We start from the raw sequence: 18,475 nt of genomic DNA, 5'->3' as shown, positions 1-18,475 counted from the left end.
AAACCCAAATTCGTCAATGTCAGGATTGACCTCGGTCTTGCTGTTCGTTTCTTTAGGCGAACAGAGAATTCCCTTCTCCGTGCTCGTGGGCGTGGGCGTGGCCGCTACTCGCATCATGATTGTGGATGGTGGTGCCGCCAGAGACAACCCGTGTGTGAGTTGTCGTCTTGCCCATACGGCTACCGTTGGCATTGCTGTGGGCGTGGTACATGCTGCTGGCGTTTTCCTCGAAGCGTTCCATTTCGCGGCACTTTTCCTCGTACTTGGCAATGTACTCGTCGCGCTCGCGGTCGGCGGCGTGGCGGGCCTGGATGGCACGCTCCTTTTGCTCGCGAGCCTCGCTCAACAATGTGCGCAAAGAGGTGATTTCGAACTCAAACTCTGCAGAAGAGTCCTCGTAGGATGTGACTGTCTCGGTAATCTCTTCATACTTGTGCTTCCAGGCATTGAGGTCGGAGTGTGCGCGATCACGATCGTACTTGAGGTTGGTAATCTCGGTTTGGAAGAGGGCCAACTGTTCCTGGAGACTGGCAATCTCAGTCGTAAGATGTCCTTGCTTGATGCGGGAGTCTTCGCCCTCGCGGTATAGGACTCGGTTGCGTTCAGTTAGGGTAAGGATCTCGGACTTGATCTCAGCGGTGGCGAGCTCAGACCGGCGAAGAGACTCTTCGAGGATATTGATACGGCGGCGACCATCTTCGACCTTGCGATGCTCGTCGTGGACATCTTGCTTGAGTTGCTCGCGTTCAATGACGATAAGACGTTGCTCCTCACGGGAACGATCAATAACACTGGAGAGTTCGGTACGCTCCAGCTCGATCTCTCGGAGTTTCTCTTTGACAGAGACAACTTCACGCTTGACGTGTTCGTGCTTGAGCAAGTACTCATTGGCACGAGCATCAGCTTCCTCCCACCCAGCAACCTTGAGCTTGACGTCGCGACGCAAGTTCTCAATAGTGAAGGAAAAGTCGTCACGCTCTGCTTCGACAGACCGAAGGGTTTCCTTGAGCTTATGAAGCTCTCGCTGAACGCGGTCGTGGCTCTCAGTGAGTTCAGTGAATTCGCGAGTTGCCTCCTCGATCCTGAACTTGGCACGCTTCAGTTCCTCATTCAAGCGGTCTTTGTCATGAAGGTGTTCGTCCCGCTCAAGTTCGAACAACTTGATACGCTCATTGATAGTGATGAGTTCCTTGCGGGTCAGGTCGAACTTGGAGATGGTTTCTGAGTGCTTGCTTTTAAGCTCGGTGTGCTCACGAACAAGTGCGCGAATTTCATTGTGATGCTTTTCCGAGTCGTGGCGGGCAACGTCGCGCTCACTCTCGCAGATCTTGAGTCTTGCATATGTGGCTTCCAGCTCGGAACGAGTCCTCTCGTGTTCGCCGACCGTGAGTGCGACAGAGGCTTGGAGCTCGTGAAGCTCATGGCGGGTCAGCTCCAGTGCACGGTCGCGATCCGCAAGTTTCTTTTTATGTTCCGAAACTTGTGCGACAACAGCTGTGAGCTCAAGAATAAGCTTCTCGACCTGCCTCTTCCTCTCTCCATGCTCGTGGCCGTGTTGTGAGTGCTCGGCTTCCTTGCGCTGAATCTCCTCGGTCACCTCCTCAACCGTGACCATAAGCTCGTCTCGCTCGCGTAATAGAGTGTCACGCTCTGAGAGGATGCGTGCCCATGACTCTTTGAGCGAGGCAGCTTCGCGAGAAGCATTTGAAATGAGATCCATCAGAGCGAAGACCTTCCCATCCGCCTGAGTAGTAAGCTCGCTAGACATCTTGCTACGATGTGACTGGAGAAAGCTACTGGTACGACGAGAGGAGCTATTGAGCTGGCGATTTGATCGACGGGTGGTTAGCGTTCCCATATGGCCATTGGCCTGGGATGCAAAAGAGAAGGATCGGTTGCCGGTAGGGGATGAGGGCTCCGACATGATATCTCGGCCAAGCCCGCTGGCCTTGAGCTTCATGACAGTGAGCTTCTCAGGCGTCATGTCGTTTTCGACTGGGAACATGTCGGTCATGGTGGCTATGAAATGCAAGAAAAGATGAAATGGAAAAAAAGTGGTTGAAGTTTAGGAAGTGGAAAATACGAGCGGCTGGCGATACTTATGCTGTCTGTGGCGGAAGTGAAGGGGCAATGAATTAGCTGATTCGATAGCTTTCAAATGGCACATTGACACTTTCTACGAGAATAGCAAGCCTATCATCTGACACATGGACTGCTCGAGGTTGACTGCAAGCAAAGAGCAACACGCATAGGTGACGCAATAAGCCCAGTGCATTTGGCGAAATAGAGCAACCATCCCAGCTGGAGTTCGACTGGCCTTTCTTTTTCGAGGAAAGCACATGCAGCAGCTCGCGATGGCGCATCTAATGGAGGACTTGTTCAGCAGGATTGTCGGCGACTTGAGAAGTGGGGTAAGCCACGACGGTGATTTCAGCTCGTCATAAACAGCCAAAGACGACACCATGTCGGTGTTTCGAGGAGCGCGAGCGATCGCATGCAGAGTAAGCGGGTCGACGTGACGCTTAGTAGGTCGGGCTGTTGAGATAGTGATGCCAAGTGCGGGTAGATCAATGGGGAGTGGCCACGGCGATGCTGCACCCCGCTGATCAAATGCGGGCGAACCGGAAGAAGCCTACCACTGACCGAGCACCGCCAAGTGGTGGCTTGCTTTTTCTGGTTTCAATTGGCTTCTTGTGCTTTTCGTGAAGCCTAAACGGGAACGAGCAGATGCAAGCGGATATGCCGCCAGCCCAGTTTGAGCAGACCGGGATCGACCCGCACCACTTCGGTGGAGCAATGCCAGAGCGACCAGTCAAAGACACGACGTCAGCTTGTAAAGTTACGCCCAAGATCGCTCATATTACCCGGCAAATCCGCGTGCTTGTGAAAGTACTCTAAGTAGAGTGGGAGGCGTTTGTGTTGCGGGAGACACCGCTTCGGGCCATGGGAGCCGATGTCACTTCCAGACGACGCCAGTGTGCAACCGCCTTGGCAGGTGTGGGAGCGATAAAAGTGATGCGACGGAGGGGAGACGGTGGTATTTTGCGCTGACAGCCAACTCATCTCCAAGGCAGAAGCAAAGGACGGAGTGAAACTGTAATTTGCCTATTTCCCGCCCCTCTCATGCTCCAAGTGAGACAAGGGTTTGGACAAAAGAAAGCATTCGGGTGCTTTTTCGCTGCAATTGGCGTCAGGAACAGGGCGCCGTTTTTGGGTGTTCTATTGGCCGCAGTAGGGTGCGTCGTCTCAACGTGGTGCACGTGTTGAGCTTTGCAACAACTCATGGTACGTACAAAGAAAACCTGAGCATGTGGTTTGAGGCATGCTTGCCACGCGCATGTACTAGAAAGAAATTAAGAGAACCGGTCGCAGGCTTAGTGCCCGACCGCAAGGCTGCCTCCTTACACCTACGGAACGAGGCTCGATGTAAATGTATGTATGTAGATCAAGTGTTAAATGGCAAGAGGCTAAATCCACTATCCCGCCAAGACGGTGGAAACACAGCACTGGGCTTTCATGGGCTAATTTTGTTGACCCTTTGTGGATCATGGTAATTGTCCGTCTTCGACACCATTTGCATACCCCTCATCTTGCATATCAAGTTCCTGTTGGGGAACAAGGATGCCATCTTCGTCCTCGTGGCTGGGAGGATCATCAAAGTCGCCATTCAACTCGGACTGCAATTCTGGCTCCTGTTCCCTGTTTTGGTCCGAGGCAGGTTCACTTTGCCCCAAGTCATCCATCACGCCATCCGAGTACTGGTCGCCTAGACTATCTTGCTGATGACCTGACTCGGATCCAGCACCGGCGTCTAGTGCAGCCTCTTCTGAGCCAACGGTGGCGCTAGTTGGCTCCACGTTCTCTTCATCGATGTTGTCCTCCACGTCAGCCTCAACCTCCACGTCATGTGCCTGGTTTGCCTCCTCTTCCTGTACCTGCTTCTCAGTCGCGGCATCTGCGTCGGCCTGCATCAGGTCATGCAAGAGCTGGTCGACTTGGACAATGTATCTGTCGGGGATCTGGCGTACAGTGTGACCACGCATCTTGCGGGGCGCCAAAGGCTTGGTAGATTTTGTAGGCTTTGCGATTGGCACCTCAGCAGGCTTGCGACCTCTGGGTGTCTTCTTCTTCTTCGCAAGAGCAGCACCAGCAGGGGCCTGTGCTGCATTCTTGGGTGGTCGCCCTCGCCTTGCTGGTTGTGGGGCAGGCTCTCCTTTGGATACCTTGCTAGCTGGTGGAAGACGGGTACGCAATTTGGTGGCGGTGGTGGTTGTTGTCTTGGTCATCTTGGACTGAGCGGCCTGGCGCTTGCTCACACGAGCAGTGCCCGCAACACGCTTCAGGTCTAGGCCGTCTGCTTTGGGAGGACGGCCACGCCTTCGTGGAGTCGGTGCTGCCAAATCGGCGACGGCTTCTACATTGTCCTTAGTACCTTTTCCTTTGGCCTTATTGGGCGTTGCGGCTAGAGCAACCGACTTGGGCGTGTCTGGCTTGCGACCCCGACCGCGTTTTGTGGGCTCGGACGCGTCTGGGAGCACGGCGACATCTTCAGCCGTCACTTTGGAGGGTCTACCGCGTTTCTTTGGAGGCCCGGCTGCAATTGGGGTTGATTGACTAGCAATTGTCTGGGATTTGGCTGGGCGGCCTCTCTTCTTTCCAGGCGTCGCGATGAGAGTTTCCACCGCTTCTACCGCGCCCTTGAGACTCGTGTCACGCGTCTTCTTACTCTTGGGCGGCATCTTGGACGGTTTCTGTAGCGCTGATGATGCACGTAGAGCAATCGAGATCGGTAAAATGTAAATATAACTCTCACAACTCAATCGCGCAACAATTGTGGTATTGATGGAAGGGGTTGGTTGTAGTAGGACAAAGGTGAAGTGGAGCACTCACCCATATCTACTAGCGTGTCTATTTGAGGACGCGCGCTAGTACAACTCTATTCGCAACGCGACTCTGGCTTTGCTCTCTTACCTTGACAGTTCACAATTCCTCCTTTGCTTGCTTTAGTCAATCTGATCCAATGTATTCCTACTACTAAGACGATCTTGCATTTTTTTGTCTTGCTCAATCGACGACCAAAATGAAAAGGAAAGTATCTACCATACGTCGTATCACCTCAAGTCTTCATGAATGTATACGTGCATGGGCAGTACGGCGTAGTTGATACGGTGGGCAATCTCTGGCATTACCTCTGAAAAGCAGGCAATCCAATGGGACTGCAAACGTGAATCCGCGCAATAAGTCTCTCGAAGCATGTGATCACTGTTAGTCCCTAGACTCCAATGTTGAGTAGCAACCTCACCCCATCTGACGTCTAATCCCCATCAATAATACTCCATGACTTGGATACTGACCGCACCCATGTAACTATGGCAGGCATCGAGTCAGATGGACCTGCAAGAGCATACGACCATTTGTTGCACTTCAAGCATCATGGTCTTGAAGCTCCGCTCAGCTAGCCCCATTCCGTGTATTAGAAACCCACGTATTCGACCGCTCAGTGGCTCTCAGCGGGAACTACTCTACCCTGGCACCCAGAAATACTTTTCGCTAACCTCACAACAGTCAAGCTACTTGATGTGCGTCTAAGCGAGCAAATTTGCAACACATCCCCGCTCTGCAATCCCAATTGCGAACATAACAAACATGCCTATGCCGCCCACTCGGTGTTTTTCGACTGCATCATAAAGGCTCATGTTGAAAATACCGTCATCAAATCACAACACTAGCATCGGTGGTTTAGTGGTAAAATTAGCCGTTGCCATCTCTCCCAGAGAACAGTTTCGGCTAGCCCCGGGTTCGGTAAGTCTCATATTCATTCCAGCATTCGAAGCTTGTGCCTAACATTCAATTAGATTCCCGGCCGATGCAATCATCAATCCCTTCTTTTTGATCTTTTTTGTTAATCCAGATCTCGCTACTTCACACAACGGCGTGGTTTTCAATGTAGATGTTTTATTGATTTCTTTTTATATGGGCAGCTTTCTAACCTCACCACCTAGAGAACTGAGCGACCCGGACTCTAGCGAACCTCTTATTAAATCACTTGAACAAATGCCATGTCAAGGCTAGATTAATCAAGGATCTGAAATTGATGCGCACCGTACAAAACAGCGAAGGAGGAAAAGGCCAACCCTTAAATGAAGCCCTTCCCCATCCCAGCTTCTCCATATCTCACATCAAATCCGCTTCAATAACACTCTCCACAGCCCGAGGATGCCGACTAATTCCCACAATCCTAAACCCAGCCTCGCCCAGCAACCGCTCCCAGTGCTCCTCCGTCCTCTCCATTCCACTTGTACAATTCATCAACTGCAAATCCAACGTCGTCATCAGACTCGTCGCCCCCTTCTTCGGCAACACAACCTCATAGATTAGAAGCTTCGAGTACCCCGGTTTAAACGCGGTCTTGACCTGCGAAAACATGCGCACGCAGTCGGCGTCGGGCCAGTCATGCGGAACTGCGTGAAAAAAGTATGCGCGGGCGTGAAGTTGGGGCTGTGGGGTGAAGAAGTCGTAGGCTTGTTTTACGATACGCGGGTCGAGATGCTCGATTGGCATGGCGACGACTTCGGGCGTATCTTGCACGATGAGCACGTTGGCGGGGAGATCGCCATGTCGTTCCAGAAGGCGTGATGTGTCGAGGCCGTGGGCACCCCCAATGTCAACGAATAAAGGCTTGCCTGGCGAGATGTCGGCTCCGCAGATGATTTTGCGCGTGTCGTATACGCCGGTCCACGCCATCTTGTGGTTTCGCAGTGCTGTCATGAGACCCATGAAACTGCTTCCTTTGCCCTCTGGATCTGCTGCGCACAGAGCGAAGAAATCGGTACCGTTGGTCATGTCGCGGTAGTTGTCGAGAGCCTGCAAGTCTATGGGTTCACGGTAGTTGTATTTTTGGAGGAATCGGGGAAGATTGATCCCGGTGGGAATCGTATGGTCGGTGCTGAACGCGTCAGTTGGGAGGCTATCAATCGATCAAACATGACTGTTGAGGTTTGGACATACCCGCATTGAGTAATTTGATCAGTATGCGATTCCGTATCTCCAAGGGACAGTGAGTAAGGCGTTGGTTTCCAGGTATCAACACCCGTTTCTTCGAGCACATAGAGTGCAGCAAGGTGTCTGAAAAATCTCCCTTCGTGGTTCCATGTCAGTATTTTGTACAGTCTTATTGATCGCCTACTCAGGCTTGAAAATGTAGACCTACGCAACAAGTTCGGCTCAACCTGCTTGTTGGCCCACTTCAACAATTGCTCCAAATCAACAGCCGCACCTGGCTTCTTTTTATCCGCCTCGGTCCATTTCTTCCAAATGCCCAGATCAAGAGCAACCTGAATACCAGCGATAAGCACAGGTGTCTCTAGTGAAAGCCTCCAACCTTGCTCGAATGGAGTCTCGAGACGATTGAGTAAGCGTCTTGCGGCTTCTTTGGCTTCATACCGCTCTGCATCGTCTGCAAACTGTGTGGGTCGGATGGAGTCCAAAGACTGTATCACGTTCTTGGAATAGTCTGGCACTCGCATGGTAGTTGGTATCAGTTGTATGAGTTCGCTCAAAAAATACATATATGTGGTACAAACAGGCAGGCAAGGCGGGTTGCTTGGGAATACTTATGGTTCACTTCCGCGGCTGTAACGGGCCAGAGCTATTGAAGGCACTACTACCCTCCTCGAATGCAGTCGCATGTGGCGTGCAAGACTATAGCCTTGGCAATTGTGGAGCAGACACAAGGGAGTATTCCTTCGCGTATGTTGTATTTGATGGTGGTTGATGACTCGTGCAGAAAGGTTACCCCCTGCTGGTGATTTATCCTATCTTGCAGGCTCTGACATTCTGGACCGTTTCACGCAGCGTTTGGGTGCTTTAGGAGCGAACCCATAGCTGTGCATTCTGCTACCAGACTTTCCATATCTATCCATTGTCTTTTTGCTACAATCATGTCAAACTGAATTATTGGAGATGAGTCCGGAGGGCTGACTTTAGTTTTCAGCGTTCAGCGGACAGCTCGAATATGAACTCTAGTAGTAGCTCTAGCGATTCAGTCTTGAAAAAATTGAAACCACTGATTGCATGTTAGAGATTCGGAGGCATTCATGTTATTTCAATCCCTTCATTTACTCAAATCGCGCGTCTCGGATGTCCTTTTTGACTTGCCGCTTCGACAGAGCAGCGCCACTGCGACGCAGATGAAGCAACTGACGGGTCTGTAACCAACTCGACAATGCTCTCTGCCCTGGTAGCCTCCATGTCACTCATCTTAGTCTCAAAATCCGTCATCCTGTAAATCTCGAAGCCGCTTTTCTTCTTCTTGTGTAATGGATTTGAATAGGTGCGAGAGTTCTTCGACGAGTAATCGCTTGTGCATTTTCTCGTTACCCAGGTCTCTGCTCTAAACAGACCATTTATGACTGGTGCGTTGACAGCGAAAATTGATACAATCTTTGGTGAGACGTCAGAATAGCTCGATATCAGCGGTAGGAAGCTGTTTGAACTTACAGCCTCACGCTGCGCCCATACTGAGGCGAGAGCTACTTGAACAGAAGTTCCAATTGACAAGATGCAACGGGCTGTAGCCATTCCCACGACAAACAGTCCAAGGGAGAGTAGGAAAACGATTCGTATTTTTCTATCAGTAAAAGTCAGCTAGGGAAAATTTACTTCTGATGCGAACCCGCAATAACTCACCGCCAAAGTCTGATGTGTGAGTCTTTGAGCATCCAAAGAGGTACTACGAGCAAAAATGCATCAACTCTACCCTTGTGTTAGTTATTTCTTATACGATTTGAAGAAGTCACCTACAAGACATTGCCTACTGCAATGACGATGTTGATGACAACACCAGCCGAGCATTCCTTGCCAGGGTCAGGAAGTATTTGCCAGTTCCTTTTCAACGGCAAACAATGCGTAGTCTGCGTGGTAATTGCAGCGATGAATGCTGCAATTGATATACCTCCAACGGCCTGTACATATCGATAAAGAGGAGTGTTCCTACTGCATATTGTTGTAAGCATGGGTTGCTTCTTCTAGACCTTGGAACTTACGTGAAACGGAGGAATAGAATTATGATGCAGCCCTTGAGACTCCATACGAGGAAGATCAGGAAGTAAAAAGACGCAAACATCGCCTTTGCACCTTCTCGCATGGACTTGCGCGTTGCAGGCGGGAGTGCTTCGCGCTGCTCCTGTGTCATTGCTATCGGAGCTCCAGTTACATCTGGGAGGTTCAGTTCGATATCTCTATGTAAAGACATTTGTCATTATCGCAAACTTACTGAGAAACTCTACCATTGCATAAATCATGGTAAAGAACACCCAAGATGAGAATGCAAAGAAATCATCCGAGTGAAAACCTCGCCGTCCTGCAATTTTCCATCTTGCAAAGAACCGCAACAGAATAATGGCACTCCCAATGGCATACTCGACCCGACATTCGATGAGTATCGCATTGGGATCAGGCATGTTTCTGAAGCTCTGGTAAGGCGTGTGAGTAGTATATTGATAGAATCAGGGCTGGCTGGCTCGCACTGCGATCCTATATGAGGCTCCATTTCCGGGGATGCACATATGACTTCAGAGGTCCGACGTTCAATGCTCCAAGCCCTCAATGGGGATGGATGCAGTAGATAGTAACTTGGCAAAGGATTCTATATCAGGGGTCGGATGCGCCGCTGGATGGTGTGTGAAAATCAGTCGGGTTACCCATTCACAGCTTTCTCTGGACTGCATACAAAAGCTCCTCTCCCAACACAAAGGGCGGCCAAAAGAAGGGGAGCTTGTACTACGTGAGCTGCCCCTCCAATTACTGCTCAGCGTCCGCGGAACATGATAAACGGGCGGAAACTTGGAAGCAGTCCACGCGACCCTCGCTTAGCAATGGAATGACTCGCGATGGTGTGAGTAGGAAGAAAGAATTGTGGAGCAGGAACTATGGTGGAAGGGAAAAAAGAGCCGTGGTGGATGCGGCGTTGCGGCGTTGCGGCGTGGATGCGGCTGACCAGTTACACTGGCCCTCGCCTACAAGTTCGCAACGCCTATCGTGTACACATAGGGACTAGTAATGTTTTGATAGAGTCGCTCATGGTATGCAGTGTTTTCAGTGGCTCATCCCTTGCCCTCAGTTGCAAATCCTCTGGGAGGTAGCCATACATGCATCGACGATGCCCTCCGCGGAGGCGGCTAGAGCAAAGAACAAAGACTCGAAAATTGCCGCGATCCCTGCACATCAAGGTATACTTTAGGTACACATATATTATGAAGCTAGGAAGTTCCAATTCAGGGTAAAACTCCTCCAGTCGGTTGTTCCAATAGTTTGGAGGACGGAAAGCCTGTACCTACTGTCGACTTTTTAAGCAAATGATCGCTGTGAAGGATTTGATGTGTGTTTCGAGACTGCACTCTAGCTCTTGCAGCGGAAATTAATCCAAGCAAGCAGAGTGTCGGGAATTATCATACCCTATTGTTGGGAGCAGGAGCTTGGCGGAAGTCCAAGCTTGTTACATGACCTCAGATGCATACTGATTCGTCTTATTTGATATCACCTATGGAATAACACGAACATACTCCTGTAAATCCACGCTAGATGATCTAACTCGCAAAATTATGCTTGCATCTGAGAATCTGAACTCCACGTGTATCGCCCAACCCTTTGCATCAGCTAGCCGGCCCAGGTTCTTCATGACAGTAATATAGTCCCAAATATTCCCAATAGTGCCTTGGTTGACTACGAAAACCAATCTATTCAGCTTAAAATGCTGATACTGTGTCTCAAGCGCCAACGCATGGCACGATGACATGAGACCGAATCCGATGTCATGAAGTGGGAAACGCATTTCCGATGCGTTGTAGATGAGTGACGAGGTAGGCGAAGTTAGAGCGTAAGAGTAGATGAGATTGCGAATTTCTCCCGGAAGACGAAGGAGGAATGGGATTTCCGTGGATGATGTAGTAGATGGTGTAGTAGTGGGGCTGACTTTGACTGGACCAAGGAGCTTGAGATGATGCTTTTTGGCTTTTGATCGGAATTTGCCTATCTTCGTGGGGTTCTGGAAAGAGGGCCCGTGTGGGTGAGAGGGGTCACAAGCGTCTTGAGGGCGTGTCGCTTCATCGGAATGAGATCGCTGTTCTGATGGAGGAGATTGGATGGGCATCTTTGCTATCACTGTTGTATTGCTGGTGTTACTAGATATTGCTGGTGCGCTGGGATGCTTGATGGTGGTGGTGGGGTGGGGAGTGAAAGGACTCAATAAGTATTCACTGGTGTTGAGGGAGACCAAGTTCACTTTAGATAGAAGTTTATCATTGTCTCAGAAATAGGGAAACATGTATTATGTTCAGCATTGTGAGCATTGGCCGGTGAATGGTGAGGGTATCTCGCTACCAAGTACCTAGTATTGGGCCACATTCACAGTTGCTATTGTCACACCTGCAAACCAAAGGTCAGCAAAACCAGAGTGTGCCACTCAGAGCGATACTTACTAATATATGGAATGCCCTGCTCCTGTGATGCGCGCTATATATACTGTTCGTGCACGCGGAGAGGTAAAGGTCCAATCCAAATCGCAAGAAAGAAGATGCGTATCATAAAACCACCGTACTCTTCTGTCCCGGCAGCATATTCTCCTCGAATTCAATTTTCTTGATATGCTGCCCCGGCACAACAATTAGTCCAACAAAGCGGCTGTTCCAGGCCACAGACGCAGATTGGTTACCCGACTCTTCAACAGCCTTGCGAATGGCCTCTGCCGAAGGAGCCCGGTACTCATGTGCCAGCGCGAGAATAATGTTGCGGTCCTGATGGATGTTAAAAGCCGCTGTGATACACAGTCACAGCCAATGTGAGCTGCCCACCTTGTCCGTGCATTTCATTTGACCCCCGAAGACGCGGCCATCGCTCGCGTGTATGCGCAGGTTCTTTCCAATGAACTGGCTCAGCCAAAAGGTGGCTTGCTCGTTGTCCATTTCGGGCGTCTTTTTAGCTCGTAAGGAGAACCAGCTGTGGCGGTTTCTCCTCTTTGCCGCCAACATGGTCGCTCTCTGGAAAAAGAGGGGACTCCGATGTGGCTGTGTAGATCGCCTGAGGCTGGAGGGAGTGGCTTGAGCCGGGTGGAGGTGGGAACAGTTCGCCGAAAAGTCTTGGCATGTTTGACGCGTTTGCCGATGATTTTTGGAACTGTGATGAGCGCATGCGACGGCCGCAGTTCTCGCCCACGACAAGATGCAGTCAATACGGCGGAGCTGCCAATTGGCACTCCAGAATCCGCGATATGCCTGTATATATGCCAATGGCTCGAGACGGGCCTTCTCACAGAGTCTCACCCACTCAAGAGGTCCGCATCCTCTTCCAACCCAACAAGCACTATTCGCCCAGACATTGACTCGATACAGGCGCCCTCCCAAACTTTCTCCCGCCCTCTTCTCCTGAGCTCTCTACCCTCCTCTCGACCTTCAATTCAAAGGTTCTGCTCCCATATCATCTGACAAAAGAGCAACAAAAACTCGTCTACTCTCAAGAGTCCCGCCCCAAACTCGAAGCCGAGCCTGTGGAGATAACCCTGGGAGATGTCACTCTTCCCCTCGAGCACCTGGACCGTAACAAGCTACCCGATCGCTGGCAGACACTCCGTGGTGTAGTGGAGAAGAGCGAAACGCAGGAAGACTGGGAAAATGTACTTCGATGTCTCGAGGGATTCGTGGAAGCGGGAATCAGGACCAGGCCCCGATGGCAGGAAATGATTATCAGGAAACTGGCTCTGGCCGATATGCACCATCTGATCTTGAAGGCGCTGCAGAGACCAAAGGCAACAGGGATCCGTCTGAGCAACCGGGGTGTGCTGACCCAAGTCTTGAGAAGTGTGCACAGCAGGGCTGCAATAGTCGACTGGGACCAGGAAGAGACGACAAAGGCGCTCAAGATGGCGAAGCAGGTTGTGGAGCTCATGGAGCATAAGGATCATTGCGGCAATAAACCCGTGGCTATGACGGAGCAGGATGGCGACTGGAGGGGGCACCCTGTCGTTATTGCGCTACCCACTGAACTGGCTGCTATTGTTGCTGAGAAGTACGGCGGGGACAAAGAGGAGGTTAAGAAGATGGCAACCCGCTTGGTCGCTGCAATCAAGCAGACTGATTTCGTTGTAAGTCTTCCTCTTCACCCACCAACGACCTGAATATCTTCTAATCACCATTTTTTCCAGACATCACTCAATGGCCTCTTGGAAAGCTCAGCAAAAACCTCTGCCGACTTCCCGGATGTTAAATCGCACCTCGACTTCGTCACTAAACATTGCCATGATTTGTTCGAACTTGTCATTGTTTGGAACGCGCTCAAGACCTCTCGTAAGGTACTTGGAAGTGACATGCCCATGGCGAACGAGGCGCAGCAATTCGAGGCAAAGGTTGAGCAAGTCCTGAAGCAATCAGTAGATAAACGTGATGCTCTTGCATCGCGCAATGGAACGGTGCTAAAGACACAGTACCTAGACATGGTAAAGGAGGCGGTTGAGGAGTGCAGTTAGGGCGAGAGATTATAAGATGTAGGATCATATTGTAAAAAAAATATCGAGGCTACCATGTGAATATTCAAAGATGATATATTTCCACGAAATGCAAAGAGAGCTGGCGTCAACCTGTCATTGACTGGAGAAAAACTCTAAAACTGATTTTTTTTTTTCCTTAAAAAATGAAGCTTTCATCCGCGTCTAATCGATCACACTCCTGATGTTCATCCAGTAAAAAAGACTAAATCAATAATTATTCATTTTTTTCAGTAATCACGCCGTGACCAATTCTACCACAACACCACAAACCCCAATCTAGGATGTAAAATCCCACCTCCTCTTAGACCTAACCACCCTCTTATCCCCCTTATACTTGAACACCCTAATCTTGCGCCTCCCCTTCTCCATACTTTTCCTTAACCCAGCCCTGACGCCAGTCCTATCCACAAAATACTCGTCGTCAGGCCCAACCTCCACCGCGCGCTCCAGGCGCTCCAACTCGTCAATCTGATCAAAGATTGGGTGCCGGGGCAGCATGAAGACATCTTCTATTAGCAGTCCGACGAATTCATTCCAGGTGTCCAGCACCATGGGTCGCGAGTTCATGCGCGCGTGGGCATGTAGTCGCAACGCGTCGCCGTAGAGACGGAGGAGCTTGTCGAGCACAATGGTGTTTTGAGACAGTATGCAGCGTAGCTGTGTTTGGAGGTGGCGATGGTTTCGGGGTCCGTGGAGGTCGAGGCGCATGGTGGGTAGGTTGCACTGAATTTCGTGTAGGACGAGCGAGCAGAAGCAGCGGTTTGGGAAGGCGTCGGCGTAGTCGGACAGGAGGATGGCGTCGACGAGCGTGGGATGTAGAATCTTTTCCAGGTCCGTAAGAGACGGCATGATGTACGGAGCGGGATGTTTGCCGACATGTTTGGGAGAAAGATCAGGGGGTCTCGTGGCATGCGCGGATTTATCCTCAGTCGCACTTTTCAGCTTGATTGTGGTGGCTATAGGAATTATATGGTGGGTGAGTTCGAGCGGTTGGCTTCTGCGCCTTCTTATAGCCAGTTGAAACGGAGTTGGTAAAGAAGATTTGGAGTCCGGGGATGAAACCAATTGTATACGAGCAAAATCCCGTACAATGATGTCAGTGGGAAGCCATGTTGACTGAGAAGGGGAATCTTCCTCAGCTCCTTTTACATTGGATTCAGAAAAAGCTCGTGGCCTTTTGGGTAGCGCTTGAAATAGATCAATTCCAGAACGATCGGCAAGTGGTTGCGGAGATGGGGGCCCCGGAGTAACTTTGGTGACAGGCGATGCCAGCTGAGTATCAGAAACAGTACGCACTGTATCAATAGCACATAAATCATCCAGCGTCTCTAGCGAATGGTGCATTGGGGTATCCGCTTTGGCGTCAATAGCGTCAGGCTCGTGTATATCTTTCTCATCCCATAACATCTCCAACGATTGCAGTAGCCCAAGCTGCGCTTCTGTATCCATATCTATAACGAAAGATGATGGCAGTGAAACAACGGAGTTTTATGCCAGGATGGCAGTAGCGAATTGGCAGTAGACGTAAGTTTTCGGCTTGGCAGACATCCAGCAACAGACGAGTGACTGACTTGCGATAGAAATGAGATAGGAGATAGGCATGGGGCGAGAAATAGCGAGCTTGGAGGTGTTGGGGTGTTGCCCTGTGTGTCCACATTCGATCTATTGATTTGTTGCTGCCCTATCTGCATCCATGGTTCTCTAAGTCGCTGCCTTTGTTGCGACCCTTGTAGAAACAGCTACCCTAAACAAAAATTCTTTCCCCAAACCCTATCCTGAAAGGCTACGGCGAAGCCTTCGTTTCTTTTCCTAAGAAGCCATTAATTGATACGCCAAACGCGAGCCAAGTGGCATCCTATCAAAGTACCAGTGATCGTGGTGAATAGTAATTAGTCGTAACTGTCATCCGTTCTCCTGCTGGAGGATTCGTTTAACAAAGTAGTAGGTAAACATCGTTGCGCATGGTCGCAAGGGCAAGCGATCCCGGCTATTCGAGAAAGGTAACCGCGGCTGAAGGCCGAGGAAAGGACACAGAGCCTTGAACATCTGGCACTGCTCGTAAAATAGTCGTATTCGTACAATGGTATCATTCTTCAAATCCCAACCACTCGCCAGCGTCGCTGTCTCCATCCTCCATTTCTTCATCCTCAATGCCATTTTCTATTTCCTTGACGCCAAAGTCGATAGCAAGTGGTGTGCCATCCTTCTTACCCACGGGTTGAGAAAGCAGATATTCGATGCGATAGATGTTGTCATCTGCTAACCTGGCAAGTTCGGCTTGAATCCTTCTCACGGCCTTCTCTACGCTTCGCAGCTCTGCTTCTAGACCGCCCTTGTGCTCTTTCATCCATCGGCCGTGCTTGCTGAGAAGTGATTCTATCCATACCAAGTTGAATTCCAGATGTGGAGACTCGTCGGCCTGGTGTGCGACGAACCGCAGTAGTCGACCAAGGTAGACAGAAGGTAGTTCTTTGACTACAAGCGGAATGTTAGTGACAGGTATGGCTTCATAGACGCGTCGGATGAGGTTGCGCTCATTCAATCGGAACGCCATTACTAGGGCCTTGAGGTAATCCTTTTGTGCCAAAGTGTCGAGAGTGGTTGCTGGTGTGACGTCAATGTCGAGGTCGAAGGGATCAAACTGGAACGTATTGTCCAGCGAGTAGATGAGCAAGCCCTCGGTGGAAGCAGCACAGAAAGCGCGGCCAGTGGGTGAAAAAGCAACATCTGGGACCCGCACTTCAGGCCGTGTTCGCCTTGCGCCAATGCCCTTTTGAGCACCGGGAAGGGTGGTGTCTCGGCGGGTTTCAAGATCCGACGCTTCGCCCTGATCATCAATGAGTCCCTCTGGACCTGCTTCAGTGAGGAGTTTGCTATTCAAGAACTCTTGTGTACCATCCAAAGATAAATTGACGGATACAGTAAACTTCTTGAGCAAAGCACCTGACTGGACATCATATAAGCAGATGTACTTGCTGTTTCCGCCAGCCAAGACGCAAGTGCCGTCTGCACTGTACTTGACGGATGAAAAGGCCTTTGTGCCAGCGACGTTGGCTGCCGTTCGTCGGTCTGACATTTTACGGCCACCAGACACATCCCGTCGCGCATCGACGCCACTCTCCTGTGCAGCGTCGGAGACATTCCAAAAGGTCAGCTGGCCATCGAGCGTTGTGACGGCAATCTGCTTCGAGTCTGGACGGAAAGCCACACAGAGGATATCAGCCATGAGCTGTAGCGGCTCGCTGGTCTGGGTGCGGGCAAAGATGTTCCAAACGCGCACGGTCCTATCCCAGCTTCCGCTCACTAGTGTACCTGCATCTGGAGAGAAGGATAAAGAGGATACAGGGCCTTCGTGTCCTGATAGGCGATCGAGCAGCTGGCCAGTCTGAACCGACCAGATGTGGATGTCGAAGGAATCGATGGAGCCTGCGCAAACAACCTCTCCACTAGGGTCGACAGCCAGCGAGGAAAAGGAAAGTCTGGAGGGGGCGGTGAATGTACGGAAATTTCTGTAGCGATGCAAATCCCATGCGCGGACGGAACCGTCAAGACTGGCTGTAAACAGGACATTGCCTTTTTTGGCAAACTCGCAGGCTGTTACGCCACCCATATGCTCTGTAAAGGTGACGACGCAGAAACCTGAGTTCACATCCCACACCTTGATCTTGCCGTCATCTGCGGCTGTGATGATTCTTTGACCGTCTGGCGAATAAGCAATGGTATTCATCGAGTCAAAATGCCCCTGCTGCTTCAAGATGTATGATTCCGACTGCCATTCCCAGACGAGCAGCTGACCCAGCTTTGATGCGCCAAAGGCGAGCCACTCTCCCGTCTTGTTGATAGCGACATAGTCGATGTCGTTTTGCGATATGCTCAGGCTAGAGATTTGAGCGAAGTCGGGCAGTTCGTGGATGAAGAAAATGCCGTGAGAAAAGCCGGTGACCAGCAGCTTGGACTCTGGGTGGAAGCTGGCGCATGTGACGTGGGCGTTGTTCTGGTGGAAAAAGTGGCGCTCTGCGATGCCCCACTGGAGGTTATCGTCGTCGTCTTCATCGGCGTCTGCTGGCGCATCGTAGCGTAGCATGTACTTCCATGTGAAGAGGGCGCCGTCCTTGCTGACGGTGTAGATTGTTTCCTGGTCCTTTGAGAACCATGCGCCGGTGACCTCTTGGCGGTGACCGCTCAGTGTGGTTTGCGCATGTCCCTCCTCCTGGTCAAGGCTCCATATGCGGGCCGTCATGTCCTTGGATGCGGAGAGGAAGAAACGCGAGTCGCTCGACCATTCTATGCTCTGGACGGCGTTATAGTGTCCGGTGTAGACGCGGTGGCGCACAAAAGGCGCAAACTCGAGGTCGCCTTCCGCAACATCTGGTGTTGAAGGCGTGTGCCATACTTGGATTTGGCGTCCAATGCCCACTGCGAAATGGCGACCCGAGGGCGAAAAGGCGAGGGCAGTCACTTCGCCGCCGAGGGAGAAGTGGTAGAGGACGATGCGTCGGGGGACATTGGTGAGGACTGCGCGGCCGTCCTGGTCGACGGAGAGAAGAAGATTTCCGCGGGGGTTGAGTGCGAGGCGAACAATGTTCTTGCGATGGGCAAAGGGAAGCGTGTACGACTTGGAGCTGGGATGCGTGAGCGGGCTGGATGCATGCGCCGATATATTTGTGCGTCTACATACCTTACGAGGTCGAAGACAGTCACGCGATTGCCTACAGGCGACAGCAGACAGGTACCATCTGGGGTGAAGAGAAGGTTGCCTCTGCTGTAGACAGTACCTAGCAAGTTGGAGAACTGGGATTATGTCAGCCAGGTGAATGTGTAGAGTAATTTGCACATGTATACTGAACGTACCTGGAAGTCAGTCTTCATGATCGCTATGGGCTGCTGGGCTGCGCGACCATGGCGTTGTTCAAGATGGTCTGGAGTGTAGTGTACAGC

At 51.0% G+C, this 18,475-nt stretch overlaps 9 protein-coding genes across 9 annotated transcripts; 1 reads left to right on the top strand and 8 right to left on the bottom strand.

The window, feature by feature from the left end:
- Positions 1-52: 52 nt before the first annotated feature.
- COCVIDRAFT_35932 (hypothetical protein) lies at positions 53-2,014 on the bottom strand (the record flags this gene model as incomplete). The annotated part of the gene is made up of 2 exons (XM_014703387.1): positions 53-1,814; positions 1,923-2,014. 2 exons carry the CDS (start codon positions 2,012-2,014, stop codon positions 53-55), a joined length of 1,854 nt encoding a protein of 617 aa, XP_014558873.1.
- Positions 2,015-3,545: 1,531 nt separating this feature from the next.
- COCVIDRAFT_14199 (hypothetical protein) lies at positions 3,546-4,739 on the bottom strand (the record flags this gene model as incomplete). The annotated part of the gene is made up of 1 exon (XM_014703270.1): positions 3,546-4,739. One exon carries the CDS (start codon positions 4,737-4,739, stop codon positions 3,546-3,548), a length of 1,194 nt encoding a protein of 397 aa, XP_014558756.1.
- A 1,435-nt stretch (positions 4,740-6,174) lies between these two features.
- On the bottom strand, positions 6,175-7,526 carry COCVIDRAFT_35930 (hypothetical protein; the record flags this gene model as incomplete). Its single annotated transcript, XM_014703386.1, has 3 exons — positions 6,175-6,946; positions 7,009-7,138; positions 7,187-7,526. The coding sequence occupies 3 exons, from the start codon at positions 7,524-7,526 to the stop codon at positions 6,175-6,177; spliced, it is 1,242 nt and encodes a 413-aa protein (XP_014558872.1).
- A 595-nt stretch (positions 7,527-8,121) lies between these two features.
- Positions 8,122-9,461, bottom strand: COCVIDRAFT_93406 (hypothetical protein; the record flags this gene model as incomplete). Its single annotated transcript, XM_014703385.1, has 6 exons — positions 8,122-8,442; positions 8,500-8,629; positions 8,689-8,754; positions 8,803-8,994; positions 9,045-9,216; positions 9,275-9,461. 6 exons carry the CDS (start codon positions 9,459-9,461, stop codon positions 8,122-8,124), a joined length of 1,068 nt encoding a protein of 355 aa, XP_014558871.1.
- Positions 9,462-10,540: 1,079 nt separating this feature from the next.
- Positions 10,541-11,149, bottom strand: COCVIDRAFT_93474 (hypothetical protein; the record flags this gene model as incomplete). Its single annotated transcript, XM_014703384.1, has 1 exon — positions 10,541-11,149. One exon carries the CDS (start codon positions 11,147-11,149, stop codon positions 10,541-10,543), a length of 609 nt encoding a protein of 202 aa, XP_014558870.1.
- Positions 11,150-11,579: 430 nt separating this feature from the next.
- On the bottom strand, positions 11,580-11,960 carry COCVIDRAFT_35928 (hypothetical protein; the record flags this gene model as incomplete). Its single annotated transcript, XM_014703383.1, has 2 exons — positions 11,580-11,792; positions 11,850-11,960. The coding sequence occupies 2 exons, from the start codon at positions 11,958-11,960 to the stop codon at positions 11,580-11,582; spliced, it is 324 nt and encodes a 107-aa protein (XP_014558869.1).
- Positions 11,961-12,216: 256 nt separating this feature from the next.
- Positions 12,217-13,516, top strand: COCVIDRAFT_35927 (hypothetical protein; the record flags this gene model as incomplete). Its single annotated transcript, XM_014703382.1, has 3 exons — positions 12,217-12,328; positions 12,387-13,135; positions 13,196-13,516. The coding sequence occupies 3 exons, from the start codon at positions 12,217-12,219 to the stop codon at positions 13,514-13,516; spliced, it is 1,182 nt and encodes a 393-aa protein (XP_014558868.1).
- Positions 13,517-13,813: 297 nt separating this feature from the next.
- COCVIDRAFT_35926 (hypothetical protein) lies at positions 13,814-14,986 on the bottom strand (the record flags this gene model as incomplete). The annotated part of the gene is made up of 1 exon (XM_014703381.1): positions 13,814-14,986. One exon carries the CDS (start codon positions 14,984-14,986, stop codon positions 13,814-13,816), a length of 1,173 nt encoding a protein of 390 aa, XP_014558867.1.
- Positions 14,987-15,623: 637 nt separating this feature from the next.
- Positions 15,624-18,406, bottom strand: COCVIDRAFT_24816 (hypothetical protein; the record flags this gene model as incomplete). Its single annotated transcript, XM_014703289.1, has 3 exons — positions 15,624-18,159; positions 18,216-18,328; positions 18,389-18,406. The coding sequence occupies 3 exons, from the start codon at positions 18,404-18,406 to the stop codon at positions 15,624-15,626; spliced, it is 2,667 nt and encodes an 888-aa protein (XP_014558775.1).
- Between the last annotated feature and the right edge of the window lie 69 nt (positions 18,407-18,475).

Source organism: Bipolaris victoriae (genome assembly GCF_000527765.1).
Source record: "Bipolaris victoriae FI3 unplaced genomic scaffold scaffold_23, whole genome shotgun sequence".
Taxonomy (NCBI): Eukaryota; Fungi; Ascomycota; class Dothideomycetes; order Pleosporales; family Pleosporaceae; genus Bipolaris; species Bipolaris victoriae.
This window is presented reverse-complemented; position numbering and strand designations above follow the sequence as displayed.